Source organism: Pelodiscus sinensis, chromosome 23 (assembly GCF_049634645.1).
Source record: "Pelodiscus sinensis isolate JC-2024 chromosome 23, ASM4963464v1, whole genome shotgun sequence".
NCBI lineage: Eukaryota > Metazoa > Chordata > Testudines > Trionychidae > Pelodiscus > Pelodiscus sinensis.
Genome location: NC_134733.1, coordinates 25,395,850 through 25,410,549, shown reverse-complemented (window position 1 = coordinate 25,410,549; position 14,700 = coordinate 25,395,850). Strand labels below are relative to the sequence as shown.

Below are 14,700 nucleotides of genomic sequence, written 5' to 3'. Positions count from 1 at the left end.
TGTCTACACTACAGAGTTTTACTGAAAAACTCGTGGCGCGTCCACACCTCAAGTGCATTTTTGCGCAAAAAAATCAAAAGAACAGAGGGTTTTTCCGGCAGAGGTTTTCCTCATTCTACGAGGAAGAACACCTTTTTGTGAAAGAGCTCTTGCACAAAAAGGTGTGTGTGGACGGGGAAGGGGTTTTTTGTGCAATAAGAGGAAAGAGGAAAAAGCACAGGTGCCCTGGTGGTCATTGGGTTAATAGCAACCAGAGCCTACTTTCGAGAGCACGTCCACGCGGTCTGGAGGCTCTCTTTCGCAAAAGTGCATCGTTTCCGGGAAAAGTTTCTTGTGCAAGACGCATGCAGTCTAGATGTAGCCTCAGAAAGCCACGACCTCCCTAGCAACATCTGTGATGTGCGGGCCAACTCACGTCTGAGTGCCTGATCACGTGTGTGCTCTGCGTGTAAGCCGCACACGGAGCCTGCAGCCGGACGCTTCTCTGGCTGGGCAGGTCTGGGTGAGGCAGAAATGCGACTGACTGGAATGCGACAGCTCCCCCACGAAGCCGTCTGCTTACCACTGACGGGGCGCTCGCCGTCTGTGATCCTAGAGCGCCCCTGTGTGGGGGACACTGCCCGTTCCGCTGCGCCCCTTCTCCCGGGCAGGTGTGAGGGGAAGGCATTCGGAAAGGTACCTGGTCCCCAGCCCCTTAGCAGCTTTGACTTATCAGGAGGCCCGTTCAGACAGCTTGGTGCACTTCACCTCCCCCCCCCGCCCACCGCCGTGCGCCTTCCTGCCTGCTCACAAACCCCCACCAAGCCCTGCCAGCGGTTTCAGACCACAGGAGTGTCCATGCAAGCACTCGACGGACGGCTCGCCAGCGAGCTCTGACCAGTTAGAGCAGAGCTGCCTTTTCTTGGGCCGCTGCCTCTACCCTGACGAGCCAGAGCCTGGGCCTGGGCCTGGCTGTTCACTATCATGGGCTTCAGCCAGCAGCAGGGTTTCATGCACTGCTGGCATTTCCAGCCCTTGGGGCACATGCCTGCACCCAGGGGAGGTGCGGGCCCAGCCAAGCAGGGGACCTAAGGAGCTCCTGGCCAGATGTGTAGCTGGTGGCAGCGTTCAGAGCGCTACAGATGTAAGCGCCAGGCTCACCGTGCAGCAGGCCCAACTTCTCTGCACGAGTTGGCAGCCCTGGGCAGGCAGCACATGGGAGACACGTTGCTTTCTGTGGAACACGCGTGTCTGGCCTGACGCTTGGCGTGTGAGGAGAGAAGCCGGGTCAGGCCAGGGGCTGCTTCCCCCAAATGACCTCACATGCGCGTGGGTCTCAGAGGAGACATTTAAAAGCCGTGGCAGAGCTCACAGGCGGGGTCCCGGAGCCCGTCCGAGCTAAGGGATGGGGAAAGTCTAGCCGCTTACCTCGGGGTAAGACCACTCTGGGGAGTAATCTGTCACCATGAACAAGCGCCCGCTCTGCTGCAGCATCCCCAGGGTGCCTTGTGCTGCGGCTGCGGAGACCACCTCAGCCACGTGCATGTAGGCCATGGTGCCGGCTCCGCTCTCGGCGCTGGCGAGCTGCATGCTGGCGTGCTGCGGGCTGCAGCACGGGATGCACATCTCGGCCTGGGTATAGGGCGCTCTGCTGCCATCTTCAGGCTGAGAGAGCCCAGCACTGTCACCGGACACCAGCTGGTGCCCGTAGATGGTGTTACTCCCGCCTTCCACTGAGATGAAATCGTTGATAAGATCTGAAAACTGGTTGCTGAAGGAGATGTCAAAGTGGTCCAAATTCAGCTCCATGTTGGAGGAGGGATGGGCCACTGGGTAGAGTCCTTGTACCATATTTCCTTGGAGAATAGGGAGATTATTCCCATTCCTGAGACCCCCGTTGGCCTCAGGCTGCATGTAGTGCTCTGTGCTACAGGCCTGAAGATCCCCTGATTTCAGAAGATTTTCATTCCCCTCTGCCTGCTGGGAGGTCTCCATGGGAACTTCAGCTTCTGCAGTCATAGCCTGGAAGTTTGCTTGGAACTGCATGAGCTGGAGAGAGGAGGTGGACTCTATTCTAGTTTCCACTGTGCCATTGCAATTCGAGGTTGTTTGGGAAGAGGACTCCGTTTTCACATTGGGGATTCCTAAAGTGTTCACAAAAGAGCCACTTGTGTCGTTCAAGTTGTTGTGGGTGTTTTGTTCAAGAGGGAGAGGTTTGCTGGCATCCTGCAGAAAGAAGCTAGGGGAAGGGGTTTGGTGAACATGAGGACTCTGGACTGTCTGGTTGAACGTGGAAGAATAGTCCTTGTTGGAGTCAATGGCACTAAAGTCCATTTGCTCCAAGGTGGTACTTGGGCTCAGGCCACCTCCAGAGGGAAGCAGACCTGAACCTGTCGTGAGAGTGAGAGAACTGGATGCAGAAGTGGAGGAAAACGCTTCTTTGGACATCTGCTGTTCAAAAGAAGTGTCCTCAGTTTTAATCTCTTTAGTTAGGGCTGCACTGAAATTGAACCCACGTTCTGTTGTGGGTGACTGTCTTATGTTGGTGCTAATGCTGTCTCCTTTCAGGCCTCCTCCACCATAAGTCTGTCCCTGCTTGGGATTATTAAGAAAACAGTCCGGGTCAAAATTCATGGTGGTTTCTGGAATTTTTCTGCTACCATCCAGAGTTGTAGAGAGCACCAGCTCGTCGGAGACATTGGGGGGCAACATGGACAAGCTCTCTGAGCTGCCTGGTGTGGGAAAAGCAAACTTGTGGCCATCTGAACTCACAGCCAGAACCAGTCCTTGTGCGGCGGCGTCTGAGGAGAGGAGGTGTTGGTTTGGGCCAGAGGTGGGCGACATGGTGTACACGGCTTCGCTGGTCACTTCGGACATAAACACCGTGGCACTTTGCGACAAACTTCCCATCACCGAGGCAACGGCCATGCTGGAAACACCAGTGACTGCTGGGCTGTCAGCCATGTCAGGGTCACTATTTAATCCACTGCTGATGGACACAGGAGAATTCTGGGTCGTGTCAGGAACTTCCACCTGATTGGTGGAAGAGACCTCAGTACTGTTTTGATGGAGCAACACAGGCTTTGCCACTTTGCCATTCCTCTTCTCCCGGCTGGCGGTCTTGCCGTGGCTGTGCTCGTTCTTCCCTTCAGAGACATCATTATTTTGTACCTCTGAGTGAGTGCTGTACCCACCTGTCCTTGGCTCGACCTTTGGGGATATGATGCGGTGTTTGGCACTGTTACACTTGTGATGCACACTGCTACCTGCCCCTGTTCCAAAACACAAACAACACGTGTCAGTAAGTCACTGCCCAGGACGCTCAGCTCACTGCGCCAGTTCCCTATTGTGGCATGGGATGACTACACTTGGTGAGAGAGAGAGACTGTGTGAAGGGGAGCATGTGTGAGACACAGGTGTTACAGGACGTTCATTTTTCCTCAGTGTCAGACCGACAGCCTTGCGAGCCGAACTTCCTTCTGCACCCAGCGAACAGAGACGCGACATGCAACAACAGCAGGGGGCACTGCCTCTCCCTCAAAACCACCCCCCACCCACTGCCACCTTTGCCCGGGACCTGATGGCATCCCCTCCAGACCTGAGGGCAGAGCTGCGGTTCTCTGCCCACTCTCTGGGTTCTTCAGTCTGTGCCCCAAGCTCTGTTGGGATGGGCCCCTCTTACTGCCAGCCGTGGTGATGGACTGGTGTGATGTGTGCCCCGCCCCATTGGGAGCTAGGCAGAGATCCCTGCCCTCCCTCCAGCGCAGACGACTCCTGCCCCGTTCAACAGGCCAGCTGCCATGCGGCTTGGTGTCTGCCCAAGCAGACTGATTCCGAACGATGCTCTAGAGCTGAAAGGCCCCATCCCACGTCTGGGCTCCAAATCATGGGCTCTGCCTCTCCGACAAAGCAGACCCCAGGCCAGATTTTGTGGTGAAAAGACATTCACAGAAAGAATCATTGACTCCAGCCAGCTTAATTTTGCAGCTCCCGGAAAGAAGCGACACTCACCCCGTGGGAGGCAAATAAAGGCATGCCTTCGTAGTACTGTGCCCAATTACAGGTGGTGGCCAAATGATTAAAGAGAAATTAGAGCAGAGAAAACTTTCCCCTCCCAGAAGAACTGCAGTGTGTAGCTCTTGTGTCACTTGCATTCAGTTCATGGGCTGACAGCTCAAACATTTTGGTGTTTAAAGGTTTTGTACATTGGTGATTAGTCCCAGAGAGGATGAAAAGCCAGTGAAGAAAGGTCACTAGAAAGCAATTCCGGATAGGAAGTTCGCCCCATCATGCCAGGGTGAGTGTCGCTTCTTTCCGGGAGCTGCAAAATTAAGCTGGCTGGAGTCAATGATTCTTTCTGTGAATGTCTTTTCACCACAAAATCTGGCACTGGGGCTGCTTTGTCTGAGAAGCAGAGCCCATGAATTTTTGATATTTCTTCTCCTAATTGATTCAGTTTTCCCAGAAAGAGGGAAGAACCTTAATTATTGCACAGTATAATGACCTAATGGGTAAAGAAACCTTCTCCTCCTAGCTAATGGCTACAATTACAACTGCCTTCTTCTGGGGACCATAAAGTGGCTGTGGCTGCTATAATTTACTAACTCTCTTTGTTCCTTGCCCTTGAAGGGGAGCTTCTCTATTATTTGTGCAGGATCTGAAGCAGGTCACTGAAAGTAGCTCAGAACAAATCTTCTGAAGCTAAATGCAATAGTAAATCTCTCCGTTCTTCGAGGAACAGAGCTGAACAAGAACCAGCAAAAGGCTTCCAAGTTGCAATCTTTGTATGCAACTGTAATAAGGTGGGGATGTCTGTGTCAAGATGCGAGGTGCCGTAAAGCAAAGTGTTACTGTTGTGTTACAGAGCAAGCAGCAGACTTAGCATAAGACAAAACATCAAAGGGACAAATACAAGAATTCATGTTCAGATCTGCCAGCCTGGATCAAGTGCTGATCCTCGGGGGTTGAATTTAATTGAAGCCTAGGTATTGCAGAGGTCATCAGTCTTACTTAAATCTTAATTGCATAAGACAGGGGGAAAATATCTGAAGCAAAGATCGTATTTTTCTTTGGCCAATTTCTCCGAAGACTAATTAATTATTGTACGTTTTACAGCAAAAGGCAGCTGGGATGAGGCAGCTGAGTTGGAAAAGTGAATCACTCAGATTCTTATTTCTTATTATAAAGTTCTAATGTGAGAGACGATGTTTCAGGCAATCTCAGTCAAGCTGAACTCTTCTCAACAGGAATGAGTTTTCATTCATTCTTTCCATTAACACTAAAAAAGCCCCCCCTGTGGATTTTCACTCTTTGTTACCTTGTAATTAACCTCCTGAGATGCCCTATAGATGAACAGCGCACTGTAGGGCTTATGGGGCTCAGGAAATGTCAGTCACACAATTTGAGCAAGCTCCAGGATACAACATGCTTTCTGGAGGAAGCCGTCAGTAGAGAGCACTGAAGAATTCTAAAAGCTTGCACGTCAGTGTCCATATTAAAAAAACAACCACAAAAAACAAAAATGCAAGTAGCACTTTGAATAAGTTTGAGTTTTCGTCACTTACTCCTGCATTAACCGTATCTCAAAATATTTAAGAGTTAAATAACAAAGACTACGCGGAGCCTAGATTAGAGCAGCAATCTGTGCGCCCATGAAGAGAGAAAGGAAACAGAAAGACGTTCAGCATTTCATAGCAGATAACATCTTATTCATGGATTTTCCCAGAGACTTCTAGTCTGCTGCCCAGTGGGGTTTTTATTCTAGCAGAATTTTTATTCCATCAAATAAGGGTGATTTTGCGGAAGGGCTGATTCGCACATGATCACAGTAGTTAGTAACATAGTGGGGATCCCAAATCCGCATTCTGATGCCTGGAACACCTTGCATGAGCTCAGCAGTCACCATAAAGAATGTAATCTGCTGCCGAACACGGTGGCCTGTTAAACTACAGAAAAGTAGGGGGTGAGCCCCTTGAGCCTTCTTTCGATAGCAGCGTCCTAGCAGGGGCTCACAAGCTCCATTCTTAGGACAGGAATTGAAGCGGATCGCTATATGCAGAGGGGTTTCTGGGTATGCATTTGAGTTCTGATTTAGAAGAGGATTTCGCCCAGTTGTCTGCTCTCTGCCCTCATCCAGCTACTCACCCAAGCTGCCGGTGCAGAGACAATTGTGCGTCCGAGGTTGTGGTTTGGTCTGGTGACTATCAAGGATCTGCTGTACAAGCTGCTCCACAGAGAACCCTGAACTGCTGTTCCCATTGCTGCATGTCCACTTAATGCCATGAACTGTGGAGAGAGCAGCAGAAAACGTCCATCAAGAGGCTCGGCAGAACACAATAGCAAGTCCTCACGCACTCTCCCCGCCCAGCTGCTACTCCCCGGCTGCCCAGCGCTGCCAGCGCTGCAAGATAACAGTAATGAACCACGTTCGTTAATAATACTTGACCAGTATTTAGCCTCTTTCTTTCAAGGACCTCAAAGTACTTGAACTGATGGTGCATGGATTAGGTCACCCAAGCAGCCTGTGAGCTTGATATAATTACTCCCATTCTCGAAAAGTGAGCCCTAGTTAAGTGACTTACCCAAGGGAATACAAGAAGTTAGTGGCAGAGTGAGGCACATAACCAAGGGACTGTGACTTAGAGCCCCCTTGCCCAGTGCCTCACCACCTCTCAGATAAATCTAGTGCAGGTTTTGCCTCTCTCGCTGTTTAATGCCTCACAGAGAGGAAGAGGGAGAGAAAACAAACATACAGCATAGCCAGTTCAGCTCCAGCAGAACAGGCAAAGATAATTGCCTACTAAGGTATTTATTTAAATAGCTTAAACACCTGACACAAGCCCAACACCAACTATGATATAACAAAGAACTGGTCCAGGGAATGAGGCTGCAAATTTTACCCACCTTCTTTGCATTCATCTGTCTGCAAACTCGATGGCATTTGTAGTACAGATGGTTTCTTCCCAATCCCATGAGCAAAATAATAAATCAATGAACACACACCAAGGAGAAAAAAGAATTCAGCAGGAAATGGATTTCAGTTTCCTGTTGGCAGGAGTTCATTAAACAAGGCGATGCTAAAAAAAATAATGGTGAGAACTCTCCTGACAGTGTATTTAACATTTATTAGAAACTAGTAAGCTGCAAAGATGGGGGCTGGCAGTAGCTGAGTTTTATTCAAACAACTGAGTGGGTTTTAGAGCAGCACTCTGATATCTTCTGACTGCATAATGTGAGAGTTAAATAGTTTTATATAAAATCACCAACCACCTTACTAATGCAATAGGCAATGTTACGTCACTTGCAGAAAAGGTGAGGGCAGCTTTTTCGGCTGGTGTGCTAGGAGGACTAATAGGAGGACTGAACAGTTGCTCCAGAAGCTCTCTCAGATAAATGGCTTCATCTTGGCATTTCCTGGTGCAGAATCTCACATAAAATAGCTTCTCTCAACCCTAACAAAAGGAGACTCTGCTTTCAGGGAAATACGCTGGAGAAAGGTATTTTCCAGGAGCTATTTTCATTTTGTCTCTATGCCTTCTTCTGCGAGATGTATTCGTTGAGTGTCCCAGGTGAGCGCTGGAGTGTGCTTTTAGATTCTCAGATGCCCTATATATTAGCATGATTGTTTGCGAGGCGAATTGCAGTTTTTCTCCCTTAACTTTGTCCAGTCAGCAGTTTTTGGTACAAGCGCTAGGTCTGATCCATAAAGGTCCTGAGCGCTCTTGGACTCGCCAGCAAAGAAGGTTCCTTGCAGGTTCAAGACCCAAAAGGCTTAACCTGGACTCACTGAATTAATAAAATTGTGGACATGTCAGGCTGGAGGGGACCTTGCGAGGGCATCTGTCCCCAGCCCCTGCACTAAGGCAGGACCACGTGCACTGAGCCATCCCGGGCAGTCTGTCTAACCTGCTCCTAGAAACCCCCAATGGCAGGAATTCCACAACCTCCCTCCATAACCTGCTCCTGTCCAGAACTACACGTCTGCCGAGAACGTGTTCCCAATCCCTAACTGCCCCGTGGCAGCCCGACAGCAGGGGGCTGTGGAAGCCTGGTGGAGGGCAGGTACATGGGGTATGTCTACACTAGAAAGTTAGTTCGAACTAACGGACGTTAGTTCGAACTAACTTTCCTATGCGCTACACTAGCGCTCCGCTAGTTCGAATTTGAATCGAACTAGCGGAGCGCTTAGTTCGAACTAGGTAAACCTCATTTTACGAGGACTAACGCCTAGTTCGAACTAGCTAGTTCGAACTAAGGGCTGTGTAGCCCTTTAGTTCGAACTAGTGGGAGGCTAGCCCTCCCCAGGTTTCCCTGGTGGCCACTCTGGCCAACACCAGGGAAACTCTATGCCCCCCTCCCGGCCCCGGACCCCTTAAAGGGGCACGGGCTGGCTACGGTGCCCGTGCCAGGTGCAAGCCTGCCAGCACCCAGCTAGCAGACCCTGCACCTGGCACGGCACAGAGCCACCCACCCGATGCCCCCCAGCCCACCCCCTCTTGCCGGGACCAGGCTGGCGGCTCCCGGGAGCTTGCCCTGGACCGCAAGAGGCGGGCACCTTCCTGGGCTAGTGCGGACATCGTGGACCTCGTCCACGATCTCCGCACTAGGCACAGGAAAGTGGCCGTCTAGGGCAGGAGAGCTGCCAGCCTGGCCACCCAGGACCAGGTGTGCATGAAAATCAAGGGGGTCCACTGAGACCCCCGACACTGAGCCCTGAGCTTACAATGGCCGTACTGGGTCAGACCAAAGGTCCATCTAGCCCAGTAGCCTGTCTGCCAACAGCGGCCAACCCTAGGGACCTCGAGGGGATGGACCGAAGACAGTGACCAAGCCATTTGTCTCGTGCCATCCCTCTCCAGCCTTCCACAAACTTTGGGCAGGGACACCACTCCTACCCCCTGGCTAATAGGACTCCATGGACCCAACCTCCATCACTTTATCTCACTTCCCTTTCAACTCTGTTCTAGTTCTAGCCTTCACAGCCTCCTGCAGCAAGGAGTTCCACAGGTTAACTATTTGCTTTGTCAAGAACAACAACTTTCTCTTACTAGTTTCAAGCCTGCTACCCATTCCTTTCCTTTGGTGTCCTCTAGTCCTTCTTTATGGGAACTCAGGAAGAACTTTTCTGAATGCACCCTCTCCACCCAACCCCTGCTTTTAGAGACCTCTATCCTGTCCCCCCTCCGTCTCCTCTTTTCTAAGCTGAACAGTCCCAGTCTCTGTAGCCTCTCTTCATCTGGGACCTGTTCCCAACCCCTGATCATGTTAGTTGCCCTCCCCTCTCCCAGCCTTTCTCTTCCCCTCTCCCACCTCCTTTTCCCAGTCTCCCCCAGTTTTGTTCAATAAAGACAGAGTCAATGTTGGAAGAAACGTTATCTTTATTTTGTACATCAATAAGAAGGGGGGCTAGGGAAGGGCAAGTGGAAGGAGGTGAGGGAGGAATGGGGTACGAGCCCCCGATGGGGAGGACTGGGCTGGCTCTGCGGGCTTCTGGGGGTGGAAGCTCTCCTGCAGCCCCCCAATTACTCCCTCTCCCCAGATGGCAGCCTGCGGCAAGTGCAGCCGGGCTGATGGCCGAGTGGTGTGATGTGCCCAGTGTGGGCACTCAGGGCACTCCAAGCCAGAACTTCTTTGCAAGCGGGGCACCCCTTAGAACTGTGTGTCCGGGGTGGGGGTCGGGACCCTTTAAGCGCAGCCCTCGGCTAGCCTGAGACAGCATCTCCATGCTCTAAGTCCTCCTTTTATGCCCTGCCGGCACTGCTTCCGGCCATCATTAAGCCCTGTTCAGAGTCCACTCAATGTGGACTTACTAGTTCGAACTAGCAAAACGCTAGTTCGAACTAGTTTTTAGTTCTAGATGCGTTAGTTCGAACTAGCTTAGTTCGAATTAACTAATTCGAACTAAGTTAGTTCGAACTAGCGCTGTAGTGTAGACGTACCCATGGGGAGTTGGGTGTGTGGGTTTACGTGCCCGGAGGAGGCTGCCAGAGATGGCGGCTCAGCCATTGGGACACCTGAAGCCCATTTGGAGTCAGCCGGAAGGAGGCTGATTAGAGCACCTATGGGCACACCATAAAAACCTTCCCGCAGGCAAGGCGGGGGAAGGAGAAAAGGGACGGACCAGAGGCGGGGCGGGGCGGAAGACAAACCCTGAAGGCAGCAGGCTAACAGGGCCTGTTCCAAGACAGCAGGGAGCACCTGGGGAAGTGGCCCAAGGAGGGGCTGCTATACAGTGGGGAAGGGCCACTTGGGGCTACCGCATAGGGCCCTGGGCCAGAACCTGGAGCAAGTGGGTGGGACTGGGTTCCCCCCAACTCTCCTCTGGCTGGTGGGCTGCCAGTGAGGAATGAGGGACCCTTGGACTATCGGAGGGACTGACCTCCAAACCCCTGACGAGCCGATGATAAAAAAGGGCTTTGGTAGCGGGGTACCCTTGCCTTCTCGGCAGGGGTACGGACACCGCGAGCCTCTGAGGTGCACGCAGAGACGTGCCGGGAAGGCAGCACCCAGGCGCATAGCCCAGACTTGCCACAGTCCCTTGCTGCAGTGAGCCCATTACTTCCTGTCCAACCTGTAGGGGACATGTAGGAATAACAGTTGCTAGCCTCTTTTGTAACTTGTTCTTCGAGATGTGTTGCACATACCCATCCCACTCTTGGCATCCAGGGACCCAGAGCACAGTCGTCAAACGGCTTCCCTCAGAGCTAGCCACAGAGTAGCTCAAGCTGCCTCTGCTGGTGAATGCCTCTGTGTACAGGTACCAAGGGCAGAGATGCCCCAACCTGCCCTGGTCCTCCTTGCCATGGCTCTGAGGTAGAGCGGGAAGGCAAGGAGTCTGGAGCAGACACATGCGGTGCAGCTCCAAGAAGAGCCATTCTGAACGGGTTAGTAACCTTTACGTTGTGAGCGGCTGCACGTGTGCATTCTACTCTCGGTGGCTCAGCCACAGAAAAGGATGTGGGATCAGAGTCTATCCAATCAAAATTGAAGAACAGCTTGTCCCACTCTCTCAACATCTCTGGAGTCACTGCATCCCGGGAGGCAACATGTGGACCAAAGACCAGGCAGCTGCTTTATACACGTCTGAAGCTGAAGCTTGTGCCAGAGGGGCCAGCCAGGTTGATTGTGACCTCATCAAATGAGCTGTAACTCCGTGGGCAGAGGGACTTTAGCCAAATCACAGCACACAGAGGATGCAGCCCAGGAAGACATTTCCTGGGTGGAGACTGGCTGCTCTCTTACCCTGTCAGCGACTGCTAGGACAGCTGGGAAGATCCACAGATGTGTCTGGTTCCATCGGGGTAAAATGCCAAGGCTCTTCCTCCAGGGTGTATGTGGATTTGGGCAGAGAACAGGCCAGCAGGCTGGTTGATGTGGAAAGAGGAAACCACCTTTGGGAGGGACTTTGAATGAGGGCCCAGGTAGACTTTGTCCCCTACTCTTCTGGCCAAGGTAATGGCCACCAGAAAAGCCAGTTTCATTGACAGAAGCAGCCAAGAGCAGATATTCAACAGTTCAAATGGGGGACCCATATATCTTAGAATCACAGAACACTTGGAACTGGAAGGGATCTTGAAAGGTCATCGAGTCCAGTCCCCTGCCCTCATGGCAGGACCCAGCACCATCTAGATCATCCCTGACAGATGTCTAGCTGACCTGCTCTTAAATATCTCCCATGATGGAGATTCCACAACCTCCCTGGGCAATTTATTCCAGTGTCTGACCACCCTGACAGGAAGGATGTTTTTTCTAATGTCCAACCTAAACCTCCCTTGCTACAATTTAAGCCCATTGCTCCTTGTTCTATCCCCAGAGGCCAAGGAGAACCATTTTTCTCCCTCCTCCTTCTGACACCCCTTTAGGTACTTGAAAACGGCTCTCATGTCCCTGCTCAGTCCTCCCTTTTCTAACCTAAACAAACCCAGTTTTTTCAGTCTTGTCTTATAGGTCTTGACAATTTTCTCCTTGGACTGAGCCACTGATCGATGGATCTCATCTTCTATGACACCGTTGGTGAGCAACTAAACCAATCCTTGATTGGCAGAGCCGATTACAGATGTCACATAAAAAGTCGCCAACTGCAGGTGCTATATGTTCTGTTTGGATCCTGCGCTTTTCCTGCACTGCCTGGATACGCGGACTCTCAAAGCAATTAAGAGCCTGTACAATGATTTGTCACCAGGACAATCTGTCCTGAACTTGCATTTCCAGATCATTGGGAGATATGGCTCATGACTTCATACTGGCCTTTAAGATGTCTTTATAGCGCTTATACTGACCACTGATAGAGCGCTTTCCATGAGCAAGCTGCCAGAGAAGACCATCTTTGGTATCCATAACATGACCAATCCAGCGAAACTGTTTGTTCATAAGCATTGCTTCCATGCCCATGACACCACACGAATGAAGAACCTCCGTATTAGGAATTCTGTCCCACCAGTTCACGTGGGCAATCTTCCTCAGACAATGCATATGGAACTGATCGAGCTTCAAAACATGGCGACGATATGTTGTCCATGACTCCGAGCCATACAGCAGGACATTCAGGACATCTGCCTGATAAACTGCTACTTTGGCATGGAGTTTAATACCATGGTCATTCCATAGGCATTTGGTCAATTTTCCAAAGGCAGCGCTGGCTTTGGCTAGGCGAGCAGATACACCATGATCCATGTTTATGCTAGAGGACAGTACTCTTGGTCTTGACAATATGACGTTTAGAGCTCACAGGGGGATGGGGTCTTGCATTTGAGAGTATAATTTGATTAAGACCTTTACAAGCTTTGTGGACGAGATGCCACTGGACACAGCAGAGTGGCTGGTCACCTCAGGATGGAGCATGGAACTACCAGGCCAATGTACCTTGAGGGAACGCACTGCCAAACATTCATGCTTCAAGCCAGGGGTCTAGGGCTAAGGGGGTGTCCAGCCCTGCCTGCAGTGGTGTTCTTGTGACTAGTCTGCCCTTGTTGACAAGGGAAGGGGCCGGGCTAGCACTCTCCGGAAGCAGCTCTCTGAACTGCTCCACAGAGCCCCAGCAAGTAAAATGGCACTGCCCCAGCAGAGCCTGTGGTTAGTGATCGGCCGCTGCAGAGCCCACGGAATAATTCTTTTCTGCCAAATATGTCCACCTTTTTAGCGTCCTTTGATCTGGGGTTGGCAGGCTGGAGCCCTGGACTCCGTCTTGTTAACCAATGTTCTGACCAATAAGCCTGGCACTGGGCGACTAGTGAAATACTCAGAACCTCGGGAGAGTGCTTAACGCTCCGTGGTTCACTCAGGAGCCAAACGAGTGACCAGCATTACCCGTATCTAGACACAGTGAGTCTCACAGCAAAACGACTCACCAAGTGTTACTTCAGCAACTACAATTGGCTAATAACAGTCAGAGAGCCCCAGGGCTGGCAAAGCCCTCAAGAGGCATCGAGTCCAGCCCCTCCAAGGCAGGTCCAACCCAACTCAATCAGCCCAGCCAGGGCCTTGTCAAGCCAGGACTTAAACACCCCTAGGGATGGAGATTCCGCCCCCTCCCTAGGGAACCCATCCCAGTGCTTTCCCGCCCTCCTAATATCCAACCTAGACCTCCCCCATTGCAACCCAAGACCTCTCCATTCTCCTTGGAACCTCCCTTCAGAAAGCTGATGGCTGATCCCCCCTCACTCTTCGCTTCTGCAGACTGAACAGACCCAAACCCCTCAGCCTCCCCTCGTAGGTCATGCGCTCCAGCCCCCAGTCATTTTGGTTGCCCTCCACTGGCCCCTCTCCAATCATTTCTGTAGTGGGGGGCCCAGAACTGGACGCAATACTTCAGATGTGGCCTCACCAGAGCTGAATAGAGGAGACTAATCACTTCTCTAGATCATAAAAGCATCCGAGTTGGTTAGCAATACTACTGCTCAGGATTTTAATATCATGTGCTCCAAGTGCTGCAGGAGGCGCGCTGAACAAGCCTCGGGATGAGGATCACTGGCGCTGGTTTTCTTTTTTGTCCTGGTCTGAGGTAGCGGCAGTGAAGATGGAGCTTACCCTAGAGCCTTTATAAGGGGTGTGTCACCTCACTAATTGGCAGAGCTACCCTGGAGGGACCCACCAATGACAAATTGTCAACCAGGAAACAGGAAGCTTCCTTAACCTCTCCAAGGGTGTTTCTAGACTACAGGGTTTTTTCAAAAAAACTTCCCCTGCGTCTAGACTGCCGCCATGTTGTTTTGAAAGTAAATCAAAAGAACATGGCAGTTTTTTCAATGGTGGAAAAATCTCGTTTTACGAGGAATAACGCCTTTTTTCGAAAGCGCTCTTTCAAAAAAAGGCGCTATGCAATGCAAACTGTGCTTTTTTGAAAGAGAGCATCCAGACTGCCGGGGCTTGCTTTTTTGAAAGTCCTGGTTGTTGTCTAGACACTCTCTTTCGAAAGAGGCTCGTAGTCTAGACGTTCCCCAACTGAGCACCTAAGTTGGCAGCAAGCTCTGTGTCTGATCAACGTTAGACTCGCGAGGAGGTGCAGTGATGCACAGTGACCTCACCTGCAGAGAACGAAGAGGAAGCCAAGACTGGATGAGGTCGAGTCCCCTCTCCTGGCTTTGGAATCTCATCCTGCTGCTTGGTGCCGGGCCTGGAACTGGAGTTGGGGGATGCAGCTGCTCAGTGCATAGACCGTCTAGCTGAGGGCCCGAAGGATGCAAGATGTGGTGAAAACCTGGACAACCCCCAAGGATTCCAGAG

General features: G+C 51.4%; 1 protein-coding gene across 1 annotated transcript in view; it reads right to left on the bottom strand.

Annotated features, from left to right (window-relative positions):
* The window catches only part of CAMTA1 (calmodulin binding transcription activator 1), a 903,169-nt gene that overhangs the window by 136,725 nt on the left and 751,744 nt on the right, over positions 1-14,700 (bottom strand). The window contains 2 exon segments of the mRNA XM_075906418.1: positions 1,408-3,251; positions 6,124-6,264. Of these exon segments, the coding sequence (XP_075762533.1) occupies positions 1,408-3,251; positions 6,124-6,264 (1,985 nt within the window).